Genomic DNA, 23,856 nt, shown 5'->3' with positions numbered 1-23,856 from the left:
CTATGAGTGAAATCTATGTGAAAAATCCGTCTTGTTGGCCACAGATTTATGTCAGGTGTCTATAATATACCGAAAAGGCACGGAATGGATACATTACTAATCATTAATAATATAGACAGGGAGAAGAAATTTAACTGAAAGCTTTGATTAAATTTAAATGCATCGTAAATGTTTTCTGAATAATATGTATCCTGTATGTATTCTATTTGCCAGATTGCTGTGCCAGGGCATGTGTTCATGTTTGATGTACTACAGATGGGCAGAGCATGTTTTGAGGAAGGGGTGAAAAGTATCCTGGAAAGTGAAGATATACTCAAGGTAATTTCATCATTTCAGTAACAAGACAAACAGTAAAATGGTAATTTCATCATGTCAGTAATAAGACAAACCGTAAAATGGTAATTTCATCATGTCTGTAAGAAGATAAGCAGGAAAGTGGTAATTTCTTCATGTCTGTAAGAAGATAAGCAGGAAAGTGGTAATTTCATCATGTCTATACGAAGATAAGCAGGAAAGTGGTAATTTCATCATGTCTGTAAGAAGATAGGAAAGTGGTAATTTCATCATGTCTGTAAGAAGATAAGCAGGAAAGTGGTAATTTCATCATGTCTGTAAGAAGATAAGCAGGAAAGTGGTAATTTCATCATGTCTGTAAGAAGATAAGTAGGAAAGTGGTGATTTAAATTAGCCACTTACATTATTAATTTGCCTTTTGCTGCCGAAGGATTGATGCTTGTTCTAGCTGTCAAGTGTTTTCATGTGAGAAAACTACACAGCTAGTTTGCAAAAACTTGGGAGGTTTTACCCCATTGCCTGAGTCCAGGACTGTTACTGGACTTGGTTAAAAAAGCTGAAAAGTCACTAAAGTGATTAAAACTGTCTGTACAACTTAAAACCCAATAAAATGAAATATTACAATTTCAGGTGCTGCACGACTGTCGTATGGTATCGGACCTGTTACATCACCAATATGACATCAACATTATCAATGTGTTTGATACACAGGTAAAAAATTTTGATACACAAATACTTCTTGTAATAACACAACAGACCAAAGTTTGAAGATGGTATATGTTGCAGGCCTCTCAAGCCCATCTGCTTAGCTCAGAATTTGGATTGTGGGGTTGTCAGTACTATCCCAAGGCAAAGTGTATGTTCTCTGTTACAATTTGATCAAAGAATTGTGTCTTAAAGACATTCATCCGCCACCTCTGATTCAAGTTGAGGAATTGGCAGTTATGTGTGCAGAACAAGCAAGTACTGGTATAGAATGCAGAAACACTGGTACTTTTAATGATATATACATACTGATGTATGTACAACATATATCTATAGTAAATAGATAAAGGTCAAAGGGAATAATAGAATTGTGATTTAAAGGAAAAATTAACTGCTGATTTCCTATTATCACATTCAAATTTATCTCAGTCTTGAGTGTTTCCCCATGAACTATCAAGTGCCAGATTTTCATTATGTCTCTGTATCAGTTAATCTCTTACCTCACCTGTTGTAGGTTGCTAACGTATTTGTGTACAGATTAAGACATCATCATGACTGGCCGAGATATGTTGATGGTTTAGGATCAGCTCTGGTTCAACATCTAGACCTATCCATGGAAGAAGTTAACTGGGCTGTTGTCAGAGAAAGACGTAGAGAGGTTGGTCATTTGCGTTTATTATGTTTTCTCCATGTTCTTTGTAGACATTATGTTTAAATAGTCTGTCTTCCCTTCATCCATCTCAAAATCCTCGTATCTTTTTGCCCCCTTGAAGGATTTGTAGAAAACTTGGTGCTATTGTTTAGTGTTCTTTGACAAGATACAGAACACAGTTATATGGTGAGTCAGAGATTAAAGGCCAAATAGGGATTATTTCTTGTCTGCTGTGCATCTTTTTTCAATTTTTAAGTGTATCGGCAGTTACAGTAGGTAGTTGGTGTGAGTGAAAGTTTTAAATAAAGTGTACTGTATACTTGAGAGTTTCTGTAATATATTGACTGCAGTGTTTAATAGAAAAGCTGACCACTTACTAATGTAGGTTCAAGTCCTTGCTTGGGGTGTAGCATTGGGGTTCTGCCCATTTGTCATCCAATGCCTTAAAGAATGCTTGGAGAGGCATCTATGCATAACTACATTACCAGATACATGTACTAATAAATGTTTTATAATTTTGGTCACTTGAAAGTATCAGATATCAAAATGATGTATTATAGGAAGATGAGGAGGTGTGGAGGGAGAGACCACCACAGCGCCACCTAGTGGAGGCTGCTGTAAAGAACGTCAAACATCTGATTGAGCTACGTATGGTACTGATGGAGAAAATGATGGAGGAATTTGTAGCAGGAGTCAATATTTACCTGATGCATGTACGAGATGCCTCCGATAATGATGCTAAAAGATACCAGGTATCTGTTGTCTATGAATTTTATCTTGTTGAGATGAATTATTGTTATTTGGTAACTAAATGTGAGGAAGTTGTCAGCTACATGCACAGACCGAGCAAAACTTGACCAGAATTCAGGAAAACTGGTTAGGTTAACTGACTGCCATTGCTGAAATGCTGTTAGAAAAAGAAATGATAAACCAGTGTCAGTCAAACATTATTGACCCCATACATGGGGAAGATGTATTACTATATTAGATCATGACTTTCAATGTTAGTGAGTAGTAAGTAATGCAAGGAAGAAGAAAAAAGAAAAAAAGTTAATTTGCTTGAATTTTTTATCGTAAATCCTAATTGTAGTTGAAACTTGGTACTCGAATTCCAAGGGATTGAGTATTTTACTTTGATGTAACGGAAATTTGACTTCAAATGATATTTTGTGCACATGTTTTTTGGACGGGACTTGAAAGTATCTTCGAGCTGGAATATTGAGATAAGCAAGTTTGAGATCTACAGAGTTTTAGCTGTATTTGGCCAGGATGTTCTAGTATACACTTACTGAAAAGCTGTCTGGTCAATAGTCAGAACTATTAACTAAGGTCCGAAGGACTTGGGGCCTGTAGTTTTGACTTCTGTCTGGCAAGCCATTCAATAAATGTCTTATTACATGAGATCAGAAACAAGTATTCTTATTTTTATGCCCCCGAAGGGAGGCATATAGTTTTTGAACCGTCTGTCCGCAATTTTCGTGTCCGGTCCATATCTTTGTCATCCATGGATAGATTTTCAAATAACTTGGCATGAATGTGTACCACAGTAAGACGATGTGTCGTGCGCAAGACCCAGGTCCGTAGCTCAAAGGTCAAGGTCACACTTAGACGTTAAAGGTCATTTTTCATGGTAGTGCATTGATGGGCGTGTCCGGTCCATATCTTTGTCATCCATGGATGGATTTTCAAGTAACTACGCATAAATGTGTGGCACAGTAAGACGACGTGTCGCGCGCAAGACCCAGGTCTGTAGCTCAAAGTTCAAGGTCACACTTAGACGTTAAAGGTCATATTTCATGATAGTGCATTGATGGGCGTGTCCGGTCCATATCTTTGTCATTCATGCATGGATTTTAAAATTATTGGGCATGAATGTGTACCACAGTAAGACGACGTGTTGCGCACAAGACCCAGGTCCGTAGCTCAAAAGTCAAGGTCACACTTAGACGTTAAAGGTCATATTTCATGATAGTGCAATGATGGGCGTGTCCGGTCCATATCTTTGTCATTCATGCATGGATTTTAAAATAACTACGCATGAATGTGTGGCACAGTAAGACGACGTGTCACGCGCAAGACCCAGGTCTGAGGTCAAAGGTCCTAAACTCTAACATCGGCCATAACTATTCATTCAAAGTGCCATCAGGGGCATGTGTCATCCTATGGAGACAGCTCTTGTTTATCTTCAAATTTTAACTTTAGCTGAAAGAAATTTAATGTTGAAGTGTAGACAGGTGAATAGCACAAACTCTGTGTGGGCAATTTATATAAGGAGTTACATAATAATGCTAGTAAATGAATGTAAAATTGCTAGTTAGGCAGACACCATATTTGGTTAACTAATGGCAAAGATAACATTTTACATTTTTTGTCAAAATTGCTGTATTTATTTGTTCCAGATAATGCTCCTTCCTTTTTACCATCCATACATCTCAATTTTTGGCATTTCAGACAACCCCTCATCTTTTACCTGTAGCATTTCAAGATATCCGGGCCTTCATGTCATCATACAGAGGACAGAATCCCCACTTTAATGTCCGAGAGGTGCCAAAAGACATGAATGGATTCCGTGAGAACTGCTCAGGTATTGTTCAGCCGGATGTCTATTTCTCCAAGGATTCAATCTGGCATGGGGGATCAAAGAAAACTGGTATTTTTTTTGGTTTTAGTTTTTGAACAGTGGAGTCCCCCAAAGCATAATTAGGTCTAAAGCGAGGGGAAAAGTCTGTTTTGGACTCAATTTTGGGTGACAGGGGTTAACAGATTTTCAGAACAAGTAGGAAATTTGGAACTCAATGTTGCAAGGTGAATCAAGGGGCTATGGTTTGGAGGGATTCCACTGTATTATATTCAGCCTTTAGTATAACTGTGAAATCATTTAATTTCATTGATATAATATTTCATTTTATTTTGGCTTTTTGTTTTGTTTGTTTGTTTTTAGCTCACCTGTCACAAAGTGACAAGGTGAGCTTTTGTGATCGTGTGGTGTCCGTCGTCCGTCGTGCGTGCGTGGTCTAAACTTTTGTGTGACTTCTAGAGTACGTTTCATGGGTCTTTATGAACATTGTCAGAATGTCATTGATGATTTAGGTCAGTTCGAACTGGGTCCGTGCTTCAAAATAGGTCAGTAGGTCTAAATAGAAAAACTTGTGACCTCTCTAGAGCATATATTTCCAAGATCTTCATGAATTGCTAGAATGTTCACTTGATGTATTAGTCAAGTTCGAACGGTCACGTGCCGTCAAACTAGGTCAGTAGGCTAAATAGAAAACTTTGACCTCTTAGAGGCATATATTCACAAGATTAGTGAGATTGTCAGACGTTCACTTGATAATATTGGTCAAGTTCGAAACTGGGTCAGTGCCATCAAACTAGGTCAGAGTTCTAAATAGAAAACTTGTGACTCTCTAAAGGCACATTTTCGTGGATCTTTATGAAAGTTGGTCAGATGTTTATCTTGTGATTTAGGTCAGTTCGAAGTGGGTCACGTGCCATCAAAAACTGGTCAGAAGTTCTAAATAGAAAACTTGTGACCTCTCTAGAGGCCATTATTTCACAAGATCTTCATGAAAATTGTGAAATTGGTCAGAATGTTTCCCTTAATGATATCTAGGTCAAGTTCGAAAGTGGGTCACGTGCCATTCAAAAACTAGGTCAGTAGGTCTAAAAATAGAAAAACCTTGTGACCTCTCTAGAGGCCATATTGTGAATGGATCTCCATAAAATTGGTCAGAATGTTTATCTTGATGATATCTAGGTCAAGTTCGAAAGTGGGTCACGTGCCGTCAAAAACTAGGTCAGTAGGTCTAAAAATAGAAAAACCTTTTGACCTCTCTAGAGGCCATATATTTCACAAGATCTTAGTGAAGATTGGTCAGAACGTTCACCTTGATAATATCTAGGTCAAGTTCGAAACTGGGTCACGTGCCATCAAAAACTAGGTCAGAAGTTCTAAAAATAGAAAAACCTTGTGACCTCTCTAAAGGCCACATTTTTCGTGGGATCTTTATGAAAGTTGGTCAGAATGTTTATCTTGATGATATCTAGGTCAAGTTCGAAAGTGGGTCACGTGCCATCAAAAACTAGGTCAGAAGTTCTAAAAATAGAAAAACCTTGTGACCTCTCTAGAGGCCATATATTTCACAAGATCTTCATGAAAATTGGTGAAAATTGGTCAGAATGTTCACCTTAATGATATCTAGGTCAAGTTCGAAAGTGGGTCACGTGCCATCAAAAACTAGGTCAGTAGGTCTAAAAATAGAAAAACCTTGTGACCTCTCTAGAGGCCATACTTGTGAATGGATCTCCATAAAAATTGGTCAGAATGTTTATCTTGATGATATCTAGGTCAAGTTCGAAAGTGGGTCACGTGCCGTCAAAAAGTAGGTCAGTAGGTCAAATAATGAAAAAACGTGACCTCTCTAGAGGCCATATTTTTCATGGGATCTGTATGAAAGTTGGTCTGAATGTTTATCATGATGATATATAGGTCAGGTTTGAAACTGGGTCAACTGCGATCAAAAACTTAGTCATTAGGTCTTGAAAAAGAAAAACCTTGTGACCTCTCTAGAGGCCATACCCTTGAATGGATCTTCATGAATATTGGTCAGAATGTTTACCTTGATGATATCTAGGTCAAGTTTGAAACTGGGTCACGTGCCTTAAAAAACTAGGTCAGTAGGTCAAATAATAAAAAAACCTTGTGACCTCTCTAGAGGCCATACTTTTCATGGGATCTGTATGAAAGTTGGTCTGAATGTTCATCTTGATGATATCTAGGTCAGGTTTGAAACTGGGTCATGTGCGGTCAAAAACTAGGTCAGTAGGTCAAAAATTAGAAAAATCTTTTGACCTCTCTAGAGGCCATATTTTTCAATGGATCTTCATGAAAATTGATCTGAATGTTCACCTTGATGATATCTAGGTCAGTTTCGAAATTGGGTCACGTGCAGTCGAAAACTAGGCCAGTAGGTATAAAAATAGAAAAACCTTGTGACCTCTCTAGAGGCCATATTTTTCATGAGATCTTCATGAAAATTAGTGAGAATGTTCACCTTGATATCTAGGTAAAGTTGAAAACAGGGTCACGTACCTTTGGAAACTAGGTCAATAGGTCAAATAATAGAAAAACCTTGTGACCTCTCTAGAGACCATATTTTTCAATGGATCTTCATGAAAATTGGTCAGAATTTTTATCTTGATAATATCTAGGTCAAGTTCAAAACTGGGTCACATGAGCTCAAAAACTAGGTCACTATGTCAAATAATAGAAAAAACAACGTCTTACTCAAAACTGGGTCATGTGGGAAGAGGTAAGCGATTCAGGACCATCATGGTCCTCTTGTTAGTTGTTGTTTTTTTTTCGGGTTTTTTTTTGGTCAAAAAGGCTATTTCTTGGGAACTTAAATTTGCGGTTTAAAAATGTATAGGCATTTTATTCATTGGGGTTTAGTATTGGTGAATAAACACATTCACAAAATGCATGAATATTAGTTGCCCAAGAAACTTTATGATTTAGGGTTCAGGCACAGTCAGTTTTGTAAGGGTCTTTCAGATCACTGTTTGTTTTATTTGGGTATATCTTCATTTTTCATCAGTATTTCAGTTGTATATTGTCTCAGTATGTTGTTACTTTGTAAAACTTCAAAATTTTACTTAAAATTGCAGGTATTAAAGGTCCGAGATCTATTTCTTCAGTTATGAATTCACAAGTCTCATCTCAGGGAAGCTGTGCCGCATCTGCTGACAAACAATCTGCAACAGAATCTCAGGAAAGTAGTTCCGTCTCAACACATAAACACAACACTTCTCAAAGTGACATTGACTCCATCCACAGGAACAAAACTGATATTCCTACCCAAAGACTCATTCATACCTCTACAGAGAGTGGCAATGATTCTATTCAGTCATGTGAAACTGTTATTCCTTCACGAAGAAATATTCATACATCACCAGATAGTGATCTCGTTTCTAAAGCAGTCGCTGCAATGAACGCAAAAAAGCTTGAAATGGAGGGGGAGATATCTCAGTCAGAATTCTGTGAAACAAAATTTAATCCCCAAAATATAAGAAATCTTGATGCATTCGGAGAAACATCCATTGCAACAAAAGATTTGAATGCTGCAGAGCTCAGAGGAGGAAGCCTGATGCGAGCACTTGTGCATGAACAAGACGCTACAGGATTTGAGGCTACAGCTGATATAGAAAATTTCACTATTTTACCCGCTGGAAAGATGGTTAGTGTAGCAAAAAAGACGAAAGTGGTATCGAGCGGTGACCTAAACGATTCAGTGATGCATCGAGAGAAGAGTGCGTCTCGGTCAATGCCTCATTCAGTAGGTTGCACACAAGGTGTTTGTGTTCGTAATGGTAAAATTTCTCCTGAACACAGTCAGCCAGTTTCAAGAAGTCAGCGAGAGGAATTGCGTCCAGCTATACCAGGTGGAGATATTGCCACTTATTCTCCGCCGCGGAAATCACGGCTGACTGAACAGGAACTTCTTATGCTAGAGAGACTTCAGAATTCCCAGCTAGGTAGAATGCATGAGCAAGATGTGTTAGACATGCAGAAGCACAAATCTTCGTCTGACAATGATACTCCGTCACATAGACCTTCGTCTCAGGGAGCTAGAAAAAGTAATCGTCTCATCGAGCAACTTCAGGGAAAGTCATCCACTCATTTCTATTCTTCTGATTCAGGAAACTTAGCATCATTTCCTCGTCAGATGAAAGACTCTCATAATTCTACAAGTGATTTAGGCCATTTTAATGGGTACGGCAGCAGTGCTTCTGAGAAGGATGGACCTCACTTGTCTTCAGTGCCATCAGAAACTAACGCAAAACTCAAAAGCCTTTTCCAGAAGTTGAAACAACAATCAGAATAGTTGATACATGAACTTTTGAAAGATTGAAAATTTTTAATATTTTATGTTTTATTATTAATGGTGAGTGGGGATAAGGCAGCTGACATAATATTAGAGGAACCAATTTGCAGGTAGAAATAACAGTGCAACTAGAATAGTAATTTGCTGTGTCAAATCCTTTTTATTGTTGCAAAGTCTAGGTCAGAGTTTGGAGACCATCCTGAAAATCAAATAGCTGGTTGTTTGAACTAAACTCTATTTTTAGCTTGACTTTTCAAAGAATAGTCTAGCTATTCTACTCACCCCGGCGTCGGCGTCACACCTTGGTTAAAGTTTTGCATGCAAGTACATATGGTTATCATTAAAAGGCATAAAGCTTTGAAACTTATTTATTCTTTTTCTAGGTCAATTACCAACCTAATTGGGTCAAGTTCCATAACTCTGACATGTATTTTGAGCAAATTATGCCCCCTCCTGGTTAAAGTTTTAAATGCAAGTTTCTGTCTCCAAAACTAATGCAGATATTGAATTGAAACTTCACTTGTGTCTTCGGGGTTATAAAACTAGTTGATAGCATCAAGTCCCATAACTCTGACCTGCATTTTGGCAAAATTATGCCCCCTTTTGGACTTAGAAAATCCTGGTTAAGGTTTTGCATGCAAATACATACAGCTATTACTTAAAGGCGTATAGATTTGAAACTTATTAGCTCACCTGTCACAAAGTGACAAGGTGAGCTTTTGTGATCGCGCGGTGTCTGTCGTCCGTCCATGCGTCCGTAAACTTTTGCTTGTGACCTCTAGAGTGGTCACATTTTTTGTGGGATCTTTATGACAGTTGGTCAGAATGTTCATCTTGATGATATCTAGGTCAGGTTCGAAACTGGGTCACGTGCCATCAAAAACTAGGTCAGTAGGTCTAGAAATAGAAAAACCTTGTGACCTTTCTAGAGGCCATATATTTCACAAGATCTTCATAAAAATTGGTCAGAATGTTCACCTTTGATGATATCTAGGTCAAGTTCGAAACTGGGTCACGTGCCATCAAAAACTAGGTCAGTAGGTCTAAAAATAGAAAAACCTTTTGACCGCTCTAGAGGCCATATATTTCACAAGATCTTCATGAAAATTGGTCAGAATGTTCACCTTGATGATATCTAGGTCAAGTTCGAAAGTGGGTCACGTGCCGTCAAAAACTAGGTCAGTAGGTCTAAAAATAGAAAAACCTTGTGACATCTCTAGAGGCCATATATTTCAAAAGATCTTCTTGAAAATTGGTCAGAACATTCACCTTGATGATATCTAGGTCAAGTTCGAAACTGGGTCACGTGCCATCAAAAACTAGGTCAGTAGGTCAAATAATAGAAAAACCTTGTGACCTCTCTAGAGGCCATATTTTTCTCTTGTTATAATTTTAATTTGTAAATATGCAAAATTTACTTTAAATTTGTTGATTTCAGTTTAATGTTTGAAATAAAAATCAACATAAGGGTTTGCAGAAACAGAGTTGTATTACATGTTTGTTTTTTTACATGTAAGTTGTTTTAATTTAAAGATCACTACAACTTTATTATCAAATCGAGCTTAATTTATAATTATATTTGATAAATTATACCATATGTGCCTTCATAGAGTGTTTAATTGACTATTTGAATCGTGTTTGTCCTGTTTTATAAGCAACATGATTAATAAAATATATTTTTGTGTTACATACATTTTTATGCCCCCGACGGTGGGCATATTAAAATCGCACTGTCCGTCCATGTGTGCTTCCGTGTTAATTCTCTTCTGGGCTATAACTCTGCCATCCATAAAGGGATTTTGAAATAATTTTGTATAAATGTTCACCATAATAAGACAAAGTGTCTTGCGCAAGACCCAGATCCCTAGCTCCAAGGTCAAGGTCACACTTTGAGGTCAAAGGTTAACATGGTCTGTTTCGTGTCCGGTCCATAACTCTGCCATCCATAAAGGGATTTTGAAATAACTTTGGATAAATGTTTATCATAATAAGATGACTTGTCTTGCGCAAGACACAGACCCTTACCTGTAAGGTCATGGTCACACTTAGAGGTCAAAGGTTAACAGGTTCTGTTTCTTGTTTGGTCCATAACTCTGCCATTCATCAAGGGATTTTGAAATAACTTTGCATAAATGTTCCCTTTAATGAGATGACATGTCATGCTCAAGACCCAGACCCCTAGCTCCAAGGTCAGGGTCACAGAAGTCAAAGGTTAAAGTGGTCTGTTTCTTGTCTGGTCCTTAACTCTGCCATTTATCAAGGGATTTGAAAATAATTTGACACAAATGTTAACCATATTGAGAAGATGTGTCGCACTTATGAACCAGGTCTCTCAGGTCAAGGTCACAAAATGATTCATACCTAAACTATTCTGGCATATTTTGTGCAGACAACTGTATGCCAGCATTCTTGGGCATGCTTCGGGGGCATTTGTCACCAATAGTGACAGGTCTTGTTTAAGTAACAACTATATTTCTAGTAGATCTGATTTCTCATATCAGCTGAGTTGGCTGTCAGAGCAAATAAATTTCATATGTCTGTCTCTGAATTACATGTTTACTCTGTATAAAGTATTGACATTTGTTCTGGGAGAAAAAGGTGCTTTTGATTTAAAGGTGTTTTTTCACGTTTTTTTAGCTCACCTGAGCAATGCTCAGGTGAGTTTTTCTGATCGCTCGATGTCCGGCGTCTGTCGTCCGGCGTCTGTCAACATTTAGCTTGTGTATGCGATAGAGGCTGTATTTTTCAATTAATCTTCATGAATATTGGTCAGAATGATAACCTTGATGAAATCTAGGCCGACTTCGAAAATGGGTCATCTCGGGTCAAAAACTAGGTCACTAGGTCAAATCAAAGAAAAACCTTGTGTATGCGATAGAGGCGGTATTTTTCAATTGATCTTCATGAATTTTGGTCAGAATGATTACCTTGATGAAATCTAGGCCGAGTTCGAAAATGGGTCATCTGGGGTCAAAAACTAGGTCACTAGGTCATATCACGTAAAAACCTTGTGTATGCGATAGAGGCTGTATTTTTCAATTGATCTTCATGAATTTTGGTCAGAATGATTACCTTGATGAAATCTAGGCCGAGTTCGAAAATGGGTCATCTGGGGTCAAAAACTAGGTCACTAGGTCAAATCAAAGAAAAACCTTGTGTATGCAATAGAGGCTGTATTTTTCAACTGATCTTCATGAAATTTAGCCAGAATGATTACCTTGATAAAATCTAGGCTGATTTCGAAAATGGGTCATTTGGGGTCAAAAACTAGGTCACTAGGTCAAATCACGTAAAAACCTTGTGTATGCAATAGAGGCTGTATTTTTCAATTGATCTTCATGAAATTTGGTCAGAATGATTGCCTTGATGAAAACTAGGCCCGGTTTGAAATGGGTTATCTGGTCAAAAACTAGGTCACAAGGTCAAATCAAAGAAAAACCTTGTGTATGCAATAGAGGCTGTATTTTTCAACTGATCTTCATGAAATTTTAGCCAGAATGATTACCTTGATAAAATCTAGGCTGATTTCGAAATGGGTCATTTGGGATCAAAAACTAGGTCACTAGGTCAAATCGAAGAAAAACATTGTGTATGCAATAGAGGATGTATTTTTCAATTGATCTTCATGAAATTTGGGCAGAGTGATTGCCTTGATGAAAACTAGGTCGGTTTTGAATATGGGTTATCTGAAGTCAAAAACTAGGTCACAAGGTCAAATTAAAGAAAAATCTTGTGTATGCGATAGAGACTGTTTTTTTCAGTTGATATTTATGAAATTTGGTCAGGTTGATTGCCTTATTGAAATCCAGGTCGAATTTGAATATGGGTCATCTGAGGTCAAAAACTAGGTCACTTGGTCAAATCAAAGAAAAAACTTGTGTATGTGATAGAGGCTGTATTTTTCAATTGATCTTCATGAATTTTGGTCAGAATGATTGCCTTGATAAAATCTAGGTCCAGTTTGAACATGGTCATCTAGGGTCAAAAACTAGGTCATATCTAAGAAAATGCTTGTTTTATCGCAAGAGACCAATTTTTTGGTCCAATCTTAATGAAAATTGGTCAGAATATTTGTTTCCATGAAATCACTAGGTCAAACATGTTTTACACTGTTATGGAGTGTTTCTTAGGTGAGCGACCTAGGGCCATCTTGGCCCTCTTGTTTGTCAGTAGATTTTGCAATTATTTTGCATAGATATATGTTGATAATGTCCAGATATACTACAAGCTGAACAATAGGTGCCCTTGTATTTGTTTTAAATAATTAAAGTTAAATAATTTAACATTACCAAAATGTGTGTTGTGGTTTGTGTGAGTAACACATTATCATTAGAACAGACATACGCAGATCCAGATTGATTGTTTATCTGAAATCATAGAAAAAACATTGTTAACACTCTAGATACCACATTTTCTTCTTCATAAATCTTTGTCAGAAATGTTTGTCTCTATGATATCTTGGTCTAGTTTGAAACTGGATTAAATCATGAAATCTATTTTTAACATCCAAAATACAACATTTTTTTACCTAATCATCACGAGACTTGCTCAGAATGTTTGTCTGTTTAAAATCTAGGACATTAGGTCAAGCTGTTGAAAAACTTTGTTAACACTGCCGGGGCCACCTTTACAACTTCATCATGATAAATCTTTGTTAGAATGTGTCGGTATGAAATCTATGTCAAGTTCAAAAGTGTGGTACTCAAGGTAAAAAACTCCTGTCACTAGCTAAAGTCATCGAAAAGCTTGGTTAATGATCAGCCTTATTTATATAAACATGGTCAAAATGTTTGTCTCAATGAAATCTAGGCAAAATTAGATACTAGGTTATCGGGTTAAGAAGTAGGTCTTGTGAGCGATACAGGGCCTCAGGGCCCTCTTCTTAAATATAATATTTAGTAACATGTTTGCTTTCTTGGTGCTATTTAGTTACGCAGTTGTTAATGGCAGGGATTCGAAAATTTCGAAACTCAGTCGTTCCAAAACAAATTCACGTCCAACACATCACATCGACGCTTTTCCACCCACCGTATTATATTTGTATAAGGTGATAGAGTAAAGAAATTAGTGTGTCATGCATTAAAAGTTACCATACAGTGAAAACAGTCATTGAGTGTTAAATGTGATCATTACTTTGTTTAATTTCAATGTTTTTTTCCTTCCATACCTCATGTTTTTATTTCGATGTAAATGAGATGTGGAACCAAGATTTGTAGTCCTGTTTGGCGCCATATAACCTATACTGTGTTGGTGCGCCGTAAACCCAAATAAATAAATAAATGTTTTAAGGAAAGTTTGTGAACACTAGAGGCCACAGGTACTCAGATGAGTGATTAAGGGCCATCATGGCCCTTTTCGTAATTAAGTCAGCATTTATTGATGTGTTCATAATATAATAAGGCTTTTCATCCTTATGACAGTGGCTGATAAATGGCCACTTCCGAAAAATAGGTAAGCTTTCCCAATTTTGGCAGAGAAACTTTCCAATATGTAAAATAAAATGTCTTTTTGATTTGCTGCAATTATTCACAGCATAGGAGGTGAGGATCTAATTTCGGATTGCAAAACCACCATATTTCAGCCTCTGTTACATTCGGGACAAAGAAAAAAACATTTAAAAAACAAAATACTTTTCTCAAAAATAAGCAGTTATTACATGTGACTTTCTTGATTTGAACGGTCATGACCTCTTTCCAATCTACTGTTGAAAATCCAACATAATCTGTTAAATTATAACATTTTTTCTACGATGATATTAAATTATTATATGATCTACTGTCTATTTGACATTGTTGAAGAAATATGTTCTTGTATAATATGATGTATATGCAGTATCTATGATACCTTTATCAAAAAAAAAAAAAGTACCTGTATTGCAAACTATATTTTATATCATTTTTCTTTTTCGTTTTTTTTAACTGTTTGGTAAGAAACATGAAAAATCTCTATTGGATTTTATGTGCCTTTATAATTATTTTAGCATTGAAATTGTTTTGATGGAATGTAATCAATTTTATGATGATTTTTAGCTCATCTGATTTTTTGAAAAAAAATGAGTTATTGTCATCACTTGAGCGGTTGTCGGCGTCGGCGTTGCCTGGTTAAGTTTTATGTTTAGGTCAGCTTTTCTCCTAAACTATCAAAGCTATTGCTTTGAAACTTGGAATACTTGTTCACCATCATAAGCTGACCCTGTATAGCAAGAAACATAACTCCATCTTGCTTTTTGCAAGATTTATGGCCCGTTTTGTACTTAGAAAATATCAGATTTCTTGGTTAAGTTTTATGTTTAGGTCAACTTTTCTCCTAAACTATCAAAGCTATTGCTTTGAAACTTGGCATACTTGTTCACCATCATAAGTAGACCCTGTACATCAAGAACCATAACTCCATCTTGCTTTTTGCAAGAATTATTGCCCCTTTTGGACTTAGAAAATCAGTTTTCTTGGTTAAGTTTTATGTTTAGGTCAGCTTTTATCCTAAACTATCAAAGCTGTTGCTTTAAAACTTGCAACACTTGTTCACCATCATAAGCTGACCCTGTACAGCAAGAAACATAACTCCATCCTGCTTTTTGCAAGATTTATGGCCCCTTTTGGACTTAGAAAATATCAGATTTCTTGGTTAAGTTTTATGTTTAGGTCACCTTTTTCTCTTAAACTATCAAAGCTATTGCTTTGAAACTTGCAACACTTGTTCACCATCATAAGCTGACCCTGTATAGCAAGCAACATAACTCCATCCTGCTTTTTGCAATAATTATTGCCCCTTTTGGACTTAGAAAATCATTTTCTTGGTTGAGTATTATGTTTAAGTCGACTTTTCTCATAAACTATCAAAGCTATTGGTTTAAAACTTGCAACAGTTTTTCACCATCATAAGTGGACACTGTACATCAAGAAACATAATTCTATCCTGCTTTTTGCAAGAATGATGGCCCTTTTTAGACTTAGAAAATCGTGGGTAGGACAATATTTCTATTACACAAAAAAAATCAGATGAGGGTCAGCACCCGCAAGGCGGTGCTCTTGTTTTTTTTTTTGTACTATGTTTTTTTTACTTCATAATCATATTTTAAAATTGCTCTAGAGTGATGTACTTTTCCTCTAAGACAAGATTTAATTGGTGATAAGTGTAGATAGTATGCAAGTTGTGGAATTGTTCCGATGGAGGATCAGTATTGCTATTGAATGTTATATATCTGTGGGTATCCATTTTCTTCCATTTCTTGACACAGAATTGGCAGTCATATGCCAGTAATAATATTACCAGTCGTCCAACAGCTAGGTTTGGTAGCTGAAATAATGATATTTAAAAAATTAACCTTTGTAGATATGTTTCACTGGTTGCTCATTAGTTTTCTTTAGCTCTCCCGAATTTTGTTTGAGATGAGCTATTAGTATGGGAGGATAGTCTGTAGTCAGTTGTCTGGAGTCAGATTTCAATATGGTCCTGTTTGACTGCACTTAAGGACCACAAGAGTTTCTGTTTTACTGCATTTAAGGACTGCTAGGAAATAGAAAATTTCCTTTAATGATTTCTTTGCATGAACTGCTTGATGAATATTCACAAACTTGGTCAGAAGCAAGGTAAAACAGTCAAGGTCCATGGGTGAGCAACTTTGGCCCATTTGGGCTTCTGGCCATTATTTTAAGTCTGTTGTTTAAAGACAGAAACAAAGACTTTGCCATGTGTAATTGCTTGAGGAGAACAAACTTTCTGTTGTTCATCTTTTTGGTGAAACTTTCATACTGGTGATTTTTTCTTTCAATTTAGTTGAAACACATTATACATATTTATGTTTACATGCCTACTTATATAAATATGATTGATGGATAGGATTAGAATGAAAGACAAGTCTTAAGAATTCTTCTCCCTCAATTTAAAGTTTATTACCGTGGAAGCTTGGTAATCACATCCCTCCTTAAAATAGTGGGCTTGGTAACTTTTTTTCCCTATGTAGTGTTCCTTAGAATTTTCACCATGTCTTCATGTTATTTTTAGCTCACCTGAGCAATGCTCAGGTGAGTTTTTCTGATCGCTCAATGTTCGTCGTCTGGCGTCTGTTGTCTGTCAACATTTAGCTTGTGTATGCGATAAAGGCTGTATTTTTCAATTAATCTTCATGAATGTTGGTCAAAATGATAACCTTGATGAAATCTAGGCCGAGTTCGAAAATGGGTCATCTCGGGTCAAAAACTAGGTCACTAAGTCAAATCAAAGAAAAACCTTGTGTATGCCATAGAGGCTGTATTTTTCAATTAATCTTCATGAATATTGGTCAGAATGATAACCTTGATGAAATCTAGGCCAAGATCGAAAATGGGTTATCTCGGGTCAAAAACTAGGTCACTAGGTCAAATCAAAGAAAAACCTTGTGTATGGATAGAGGCTGTATTTTTCAATTGATCTTTATGAATATTGGTCAGAATGATTGCCTTGATGAAATCTAGGCCAAGTTCGAAAATGGGTCATCTCAGGTCAAAAACTAGGTCACTAGGTCAAATCAAAGAAAAACCTTTTTGTATGCGATAGAGGCTGTATTTTTCAATTATTCTTCATGAATATTGGTCAGAATGATAACCTTGATGAAATCTAGGCAGAGTTCAAAAATGGGTCATCTTGGGTCAAAAACTAGGTCACTAGGTCAAATCAAAGAAAAACCTTGTGTATGCGATAGAGGCGGTATTTTTCAATTGACCTTCATGAATTTTGGTCAGAATGATAACCTTGATGAAATCTAGGCCGAGTTCGAAAATGGGTCATCTGGGATCAAAAACTAGGTCACTAGGTCAAATCAAGGAAAAACCTTGTGTATGCGATAGAGGCTGTATTTTTCAACCGATCTTCATGAATTTTGGTCAGAATGATAACCTTGATGAAATTTAGACCAAGTTCGAAAATGGGTCATCTGGGGTAAAAAACTAGGTCACTAGGTCAAATCAAAGAAAAACCTTGTGTATGCAATAGAGGCTGTATTTTTCAACTGATCTTCATGAAATTTAGCCAGAATGATTACCTTGATAAAATCTAGGCCGAGTTCGAAAATGGGTCATTTGGGATCAAAAACTAGGTCACTAGGTCAAATCGAAGAAAAACATTGTGTATGCAATAGAGGATGTATTTTTCAATTGATCTTCATGACATTTGGTCAGAGTGATTGCCTTGATGAAATCTAGGTCGAGTTTAAATATGGGTTATCTGAGGTCAAAAACTAGGTCACTAGGTCAAATTAAAGAAAAATCTTGTGTATGCGATAGAGACTGTTTTTTTCAATTGATTTTTATGAAATTTGGTCAGGATGATTGCCTTAATGAAATCTAGGTCGAATTTGAATATGGGTCATCTGAGGTCAAAAACTAGGTCACTTGGTCAAATCAAAGAAAAAACTTGTGTATGTGATAGAGGCTGTATTTTTCAATTGATCTTCATGAATTTTGGTCAGAATGATTGCCTTGATAAAATCTAGGTCCAGTTTGAACATGGGTCATCTAGGGTCAAAATCTAGGTCATATCTAAGAAAATGCTTGTTTTATCGCAAGAGACCAATTTTTTGGTCCAGTCTTAATGAAAATTGGTCAGAATATTTGTTTCCATGAAATCACTAGGTCAAACATGTTTTACACTGTTATGGTGTGTTTCTTAGGTGAGCGACCTAGGACCATCTTGGCCAACTTGTTTGTCTTTAGAGGCAGCTAGCTTTTCCCCAGATAATGCAGTGATCTCATCATCAGGATCGATTTAGTTTTAGTTCATCAGCACTGACATCAGGACAGTTTAATTTAAAAGCATAGAACCCTACAAATTGATAAAAATCAAACTTCGATGGGTTAAAGTCACTGGTAATGTATTTTGTTAAATGTTGGACACCTTGGGAATTTCAATGAAGTTTTTTATATACTTTCATGTATTTCCCTGTTGTAGTTCTTAGTTCACCTTGAACTGTTGTGATCACTCATCATCTGTCGTCTGTATATTGTCTTCAAGACAGTCATTTACATAAAACAACTTTTCCTAGGAAACTTTATGTTGGAAGTTTATGATAGATAGCCTGGATAATCTTTGGATGGAGTTCTTCCAAAGTGGTTCATGTGGTTCCACTTGATTGCTCATGTAACTAGAGGTAACACTAGAAAATTTGTCAAACAACATTTCCTCTTCAATCACTAGTCAAAACAAATATAACTACCAGTTCCCTGTATCTGTATAGTTTGAAGCTCTAAAAAATCTCCTGGTCAGAAATTTCTGGCCTGACTAGAGAATACATGTTCTTGGGTGACCCTCTGTCAGGCTTTTTTCAAATAATTCAAATTCTCTTGGCCACCAAAGAGAATGGCCACTTCTGTATGTGTGTGTATTTGAATTTCCTCCTGTCAGAAGATAAGTGCTGAATTTTGAATTCTTATTGAACTTACCATATTTGTCAAAAGTCATGGCTGCAAAAGTTACAAACAAGTCTGTTCTCAAATTGTTGAAGCCAACTTGATTTGCCATCCCCACCACAAAAAGAAAAGAGAAGACATTGCTGCAAGGAAAAGGACTAGTTTTCCCTATTTTCCACAAAGAGAAAACTTCGTGATTATCTCCTCTAAATCTGCAGAATAGTTTTAAAAGAAATGTTTCAGAAATGCTTTTTGGATTAATCTTAGTTTTTTAGTTGAGAAACTCTGGTGAGCTACCATTTCTCTTTTGTTTATATTAAAATAAGAAAGAAGTATTTTTATAGTAAAACTGACAATAGTAATGAAAATATTATAATATTGATAATAATTGAAAGTCTGTTGAATCCAGAAAGAGGCACATATTTAGGAGGGATATTTGTGTTCACTTCATTTCTTTCAGTACAACCAACACTATATATCTCATTCCTTGGGCATCTTGGATATCAGTAGGCCCACTAACGACACTACTTTGATTGGAAAAATCGAGTCTGTTTAGACATGCAATGTATCATATGTTCAATACCCTTGTTCCTCTGACAATAAACTGCTGTCTGGGGGTATTCATCACTATTAGTAATAGGTCTTGTTTAAATTGTTTTATCATATATAATATTATCTTTATATTTTACTGTTTGTATAAAAGTTTTTTTCGTCGTGAAAGGTGTTCAGTAAGATTTTAGACACGTTAAGGATTTGTATGAAACTTTTAGGAGTGAATGTGTACAATTATTTGAATTTCCTATGTATTAGAGAGCTGTTTGAATAATATCATCAGGAAGATTTGAATTCTGGCTTTTCTAGCCCGATACAATTTTTAAGTGTACAAGTAATTGTTAATTAAATAGATGTATTTTTATTTAAGTATTTTAGGACTATTGTAAAGGCTGAATTACAGTTTTCGTAGATTTATAAGAGGAATGTTTTTTGCTACTGAAACTTTCAAGAGAAATCCGCATCAATAGGTTTATTATCTCCCTTTTGTTTCTTTCAGTCTCAAAACAGGTAAATTGTAAAATAAACTACTGGTAGATGCCCACATGCAACACGTCGAGCCCGCCCTTTGACCCCTGTGACCTTGACCTTTGAGATAGAGTCTGTCTCATTGGGTTAAACATTCATGCCAAATATGAACAAGATTCCTCAATGCATGTCAAAGTTAGGGCCAGACAAGATCTGACATGACCTTTGACCTCCAGCTGTGACCTTGACCTTTGAGATAGGAACCTGGGGTTTGTGCGTGACACTCTGTCTCACTGAGGTTAACATTAACACATTGTTTTAACACTATTTATGCACGATGGGCGGTTATACGTCGGGCGTAATAATTTAACGAGGGTGAGTGAAATTGTTTGTACAATGTAATACTGCCCGAGTGTATAGTGTTAAAACACGGTTTTGCTATAAATTATTTCGATTCTAATATGCTCTTAATCTAAAACAGTAGATAAAATATAGAAGTGCTTTTTTTTGGTCGCAACAAAAACTTTGACGTCACCGTACGTTAACATGACGTCATTCTAGCGTAAGAGTGTTTTAACAGATACAAGCATATTAGAATGCCAAATTTAAACAAGATTGCTCCATGCATGTCAAAGTTATGGTCCTGACAAACAAATCCGGACCTTTGACCTCCATCTGTGACCTTGACCTTAGAGACAGGAACCTAGGGTTTAAGCATGACACTCTGTCTCTCACTTAATGTTAACATTCATGCCATATAAACAAGATTGCTCCATGCATGTCAAAGTCATGGTCTGGACGCATGCACGCCCACACATACACCAAACAGCCATTTGGGCGACTATGTCTTCTCATGTGCAAGCGGGCTCGATAAAAAGTAAATTCTGACTGTAATTGTATTTTGAATATAAGTTATTAAGAAGCCTTAATGTCAAATGCATGGAATTTTGCTGAAATCTAAAGAAATTAATGATAATTTACAAAGATTTTCTTTTAAGAGATATAATCACAAAATTCATGAAAGTTAATAGATCTCGACAGTTCTGATGTGTAAGATGGCATACTGTTTGTTAAATATATATTCAATAGAATGTACAAAGTAAAACTACAAAATTTGCAAACATGTTCAAATGTGATTTAGAATCTACTATTATTCATAATTAACACATTATGCATTGCTGTTTAAATGGAAATTTTCCTGTTTGAATAAAACTGTAAAATTTAATAAATACAGCAAATATCTGTGTAAGCCAATCGGACATGTAGCAACATAGCAGAACAACATGTTTGTTTATGTTACTGTTTTGTATGTTTATAAATAAAGATGTTAAGTTCATTTGTACTTTTGATTATTATTGTTCCTAGAAAGTGTTTAACCATCAGCCTGCTGCCTTTGCCACCAGTGCAGATTAAAAACAGCCTGCATGTCTGTGCACACTGATCATGATCTATACTTTTTGCTATCCAGTCAGTGACTTTTCAGTGAAAACCCCTTTGAAAAAGTGGTACTGCTCAAATTGAATGATGGACCAGTCTATTCTAGAATTTAGCAGGCTTAAAGATAAGATGAATACATTTTTTGGTTCGATGGACAGTCATCATTGTACCCTGAGGTCTGCTAGAATAGCTCAGTAAGTAGAACACAAAATATAATTTCACGTTTTAAACCCCAGAGCTTACTTCCTCCATGACGATAGATTTATTTGTGTTGGGTATAACGCCGTTTTTCAGCAGTATTTCAGTCATGTAACGGCGGGCAGTTAACCTAACCAGTGTTCCTGGATTCTGTACCAGTACAAACCTGTTCTCCGCAAGTAACTGCCAACTTCCCCACATGAATCAGAGGTGGAGGACTAATGATTTTAGACACAGCGTCGTTTATCAAATAGTCACGGAGAACATACGCCCCGTCCGAGGATCGAACTCGCGATCCCGCGCTCCGTAGACCAACGCTCTACCTACTGAGCTAAGCGGGCGGGCTCCTTGACGATAGAAGACGATGTATCTGAAGTCATTTGTTCTCCACCATGGAATCAAGTGAACTTGTCAGTTACTTTCAGAGAACAAGTCTACAATACTGGTGCAGAATTAGGGGACACTGGTTAGATGAATTGACTGTTGTTACATCATGGATATGCTATTGAAAAGCTGCATGTAGCCAGATCCAACAAACAACTTGTGATAATCAGACCAGATGCAGAACAAAATTTAAGGCAATATCATTTCAAAGTCCATTCAATTAATCAGTATCACAAAATGTTAATTATTATGAGACTAGTAAGCTACATATAGTGCAGTAATCTTTGATATTTGACAAGTACGACAAATACAGCTGTCTGGTTAACCAAAGGTAGCGTACATGTATCTACAGCAAAATAAAGTTGCGTTGTTCAATTACAAATGGAAACTGTTCCCAGTCCTGAGGTCACTGAAAACTTTGATATTTGGTTTACTGACTCCCTCTCCCACCACAAAACGAGAGGGCCAAGATGGCCTTAGGTCGCTCACCTGAGTTACACACCATAACAGTGTAAACATGTTTTACCTAGTGATTTCCTGGAGACAAATATTCTGACCAATTTTCATTAAGATTGGACAAAAAAATGTGGCCTCTTGAGTGTAAACAAGCATTTTCTTTGATTTGACCTATTGACCTAGTTTTTTTACCCACATGACCCAGATTCGAACTTGTCAAAAATTTCATGAAAACAAACATTCTGACAAAGTTTCGGGAAAATTGGAGCAAAGAAATGGCCTCTAGAGTGTATACAAGCTTTTCATTTGATCTGACCTAGTGACCTAGTTTTTGACCCCACATGACCCAGATTTAAAATCATCCAAGACTTCATAATAACAAACATTCTGACCAAGTTTTATGAAAATAGAATAAAAAAGTGCCCCCTAGACTGTAAACAAGCTTATTCTTTGATTTGACTTGGTGACCTAGTTTTTGACCCCACATGACCCAGATAAAAATTCAAGCGATATTTCATGCAGACAAACATTCTGACCAAGTTTCATGCACACCAAATGAACAAGAGTGTTAACAAGCTTTTCATTTGCTTTGACCAGGTGATCCTAGTTTTTGACCCCAATTGACTCAGTTTTGAACTTGGCCTAGGAATCATCAAAATAAACATTCTGACCAAGTTTCATGAAGACAGGGTCATAAATGTGGCCTCAAGAGTGTTAACAAGCTTTTCCTTTGATTTGACCGGGTGACCTAGATTTTGACCCGATATGACCCAATTCTGACCTTGGCCTAGAAATCATCAAAATAAACATCTGACTAAGTTTCATGGATTAGGGTCATAAAGTGGCCTCTAGGTTGTTAACAAGCTTTTTCTTTGATTCAGGGGCAGTAACTCTAGAACCCATGAAGGAATCTAGCCGGTTTTCGAAAGAAACCGAGATCTTATTGTGACTTAAGTTGTGTGGTTAAAATCAAATAAAAAGTGTCACTTCTATCGGCTTCACAAGGTAAAAATTACCAAATTTTGGCTCTTTCAGTGGTCAATCAGGGGCCGTAACTCCGGAACCTTTGATTGGATCTGACAGATTCATCATGGAATACAAGATTTATTGTTGTTGAAGATATTTTACAAGTTTGTATCAAATCAAACCATAAATGAAGTCTCTACAAGGCTGCAAAACCAAAATAGCGAAGTTTGTCCCTTTAAGGGGCCTTAACTCTGGAATCCATGATGGGATCTGGCAAGTTTTTGAAAGAAACGGAGATATTATGCCAATACAAGTTGTGTGAAAGTTTAATTAAAGTTGATTGCAGAATGTGGTCTCTATTGTGTTCACAAGCCAAAAATATCAAATTTTGGCCCTTAAAGGGGCCATAACTCTGGATCGTGATAGGATCTGGCCAGTTTTCGAAAGGAACCAAGATATTATGTCAATACAAGTTGTG

The 23,856-nt window shown here is 36.5% G+C and overlaps 1 protein-coding gene across 1 annotated transcript in view; it reads left to right on the top strand.

The window, feature by feature from the left end:
- Positions 1 to 11,837, top strand: part of LOC123556945 (uncharacterized) — a 38,268-nt gene extending 26,431 nt beyond the window's left edge. The window contains exons 6-11 of the mRNA XM_053544553.1: positions 214 to 318; positions 925 to 1,005; positions 1,514 to 1,657; positions 2,212 to 2,403; positions 4,103 to 4,301; positions 7,319 to 11,837. Coding sequence (XP_053400528.1) covers positions 214 to 318; positions 925 to 1,005; positions 1,514 to 1,657; positions 2,212 to 2,403; positions 4,103 to 4,301; positions 7,319 to 8,535 — 1,938 coding nt within the window. The 3' untranslated portion in view covers positions 8,536 to 11,837. The remainder of the gene's footprint in view (positions 1 to 213; positions 319 to 924; positions 1,006 to 1,513; positions 1,658 to 2,211; positions 2,404 to 4,102; positions 4,302 to 7,318) is intronic.
- The last annotated feature ends 12,019 nt before the right edge of the window (positions 11,838 to 23,856 follow it).

The sequence above is a fragment of the Mercenaria mercenaria genome, chromosome 5 (genome assembly GCF_021730395.1).
Source record: "Mercenaria mercenaria strain notata chromosome 5, MADL_Memer_1, whole genome shotgun sequence".
Lineage (NCBI taxonomy): Eukaryota > Metazoa > Mollusca > Bivalvia > Venerida > Veneridae > Mercenaria > Mercenaria mercenaria.
Note: the sequence above shows the minus strand (reverse complement) of the source record. Positions and strands in the feature narration are given on the sequence as shown.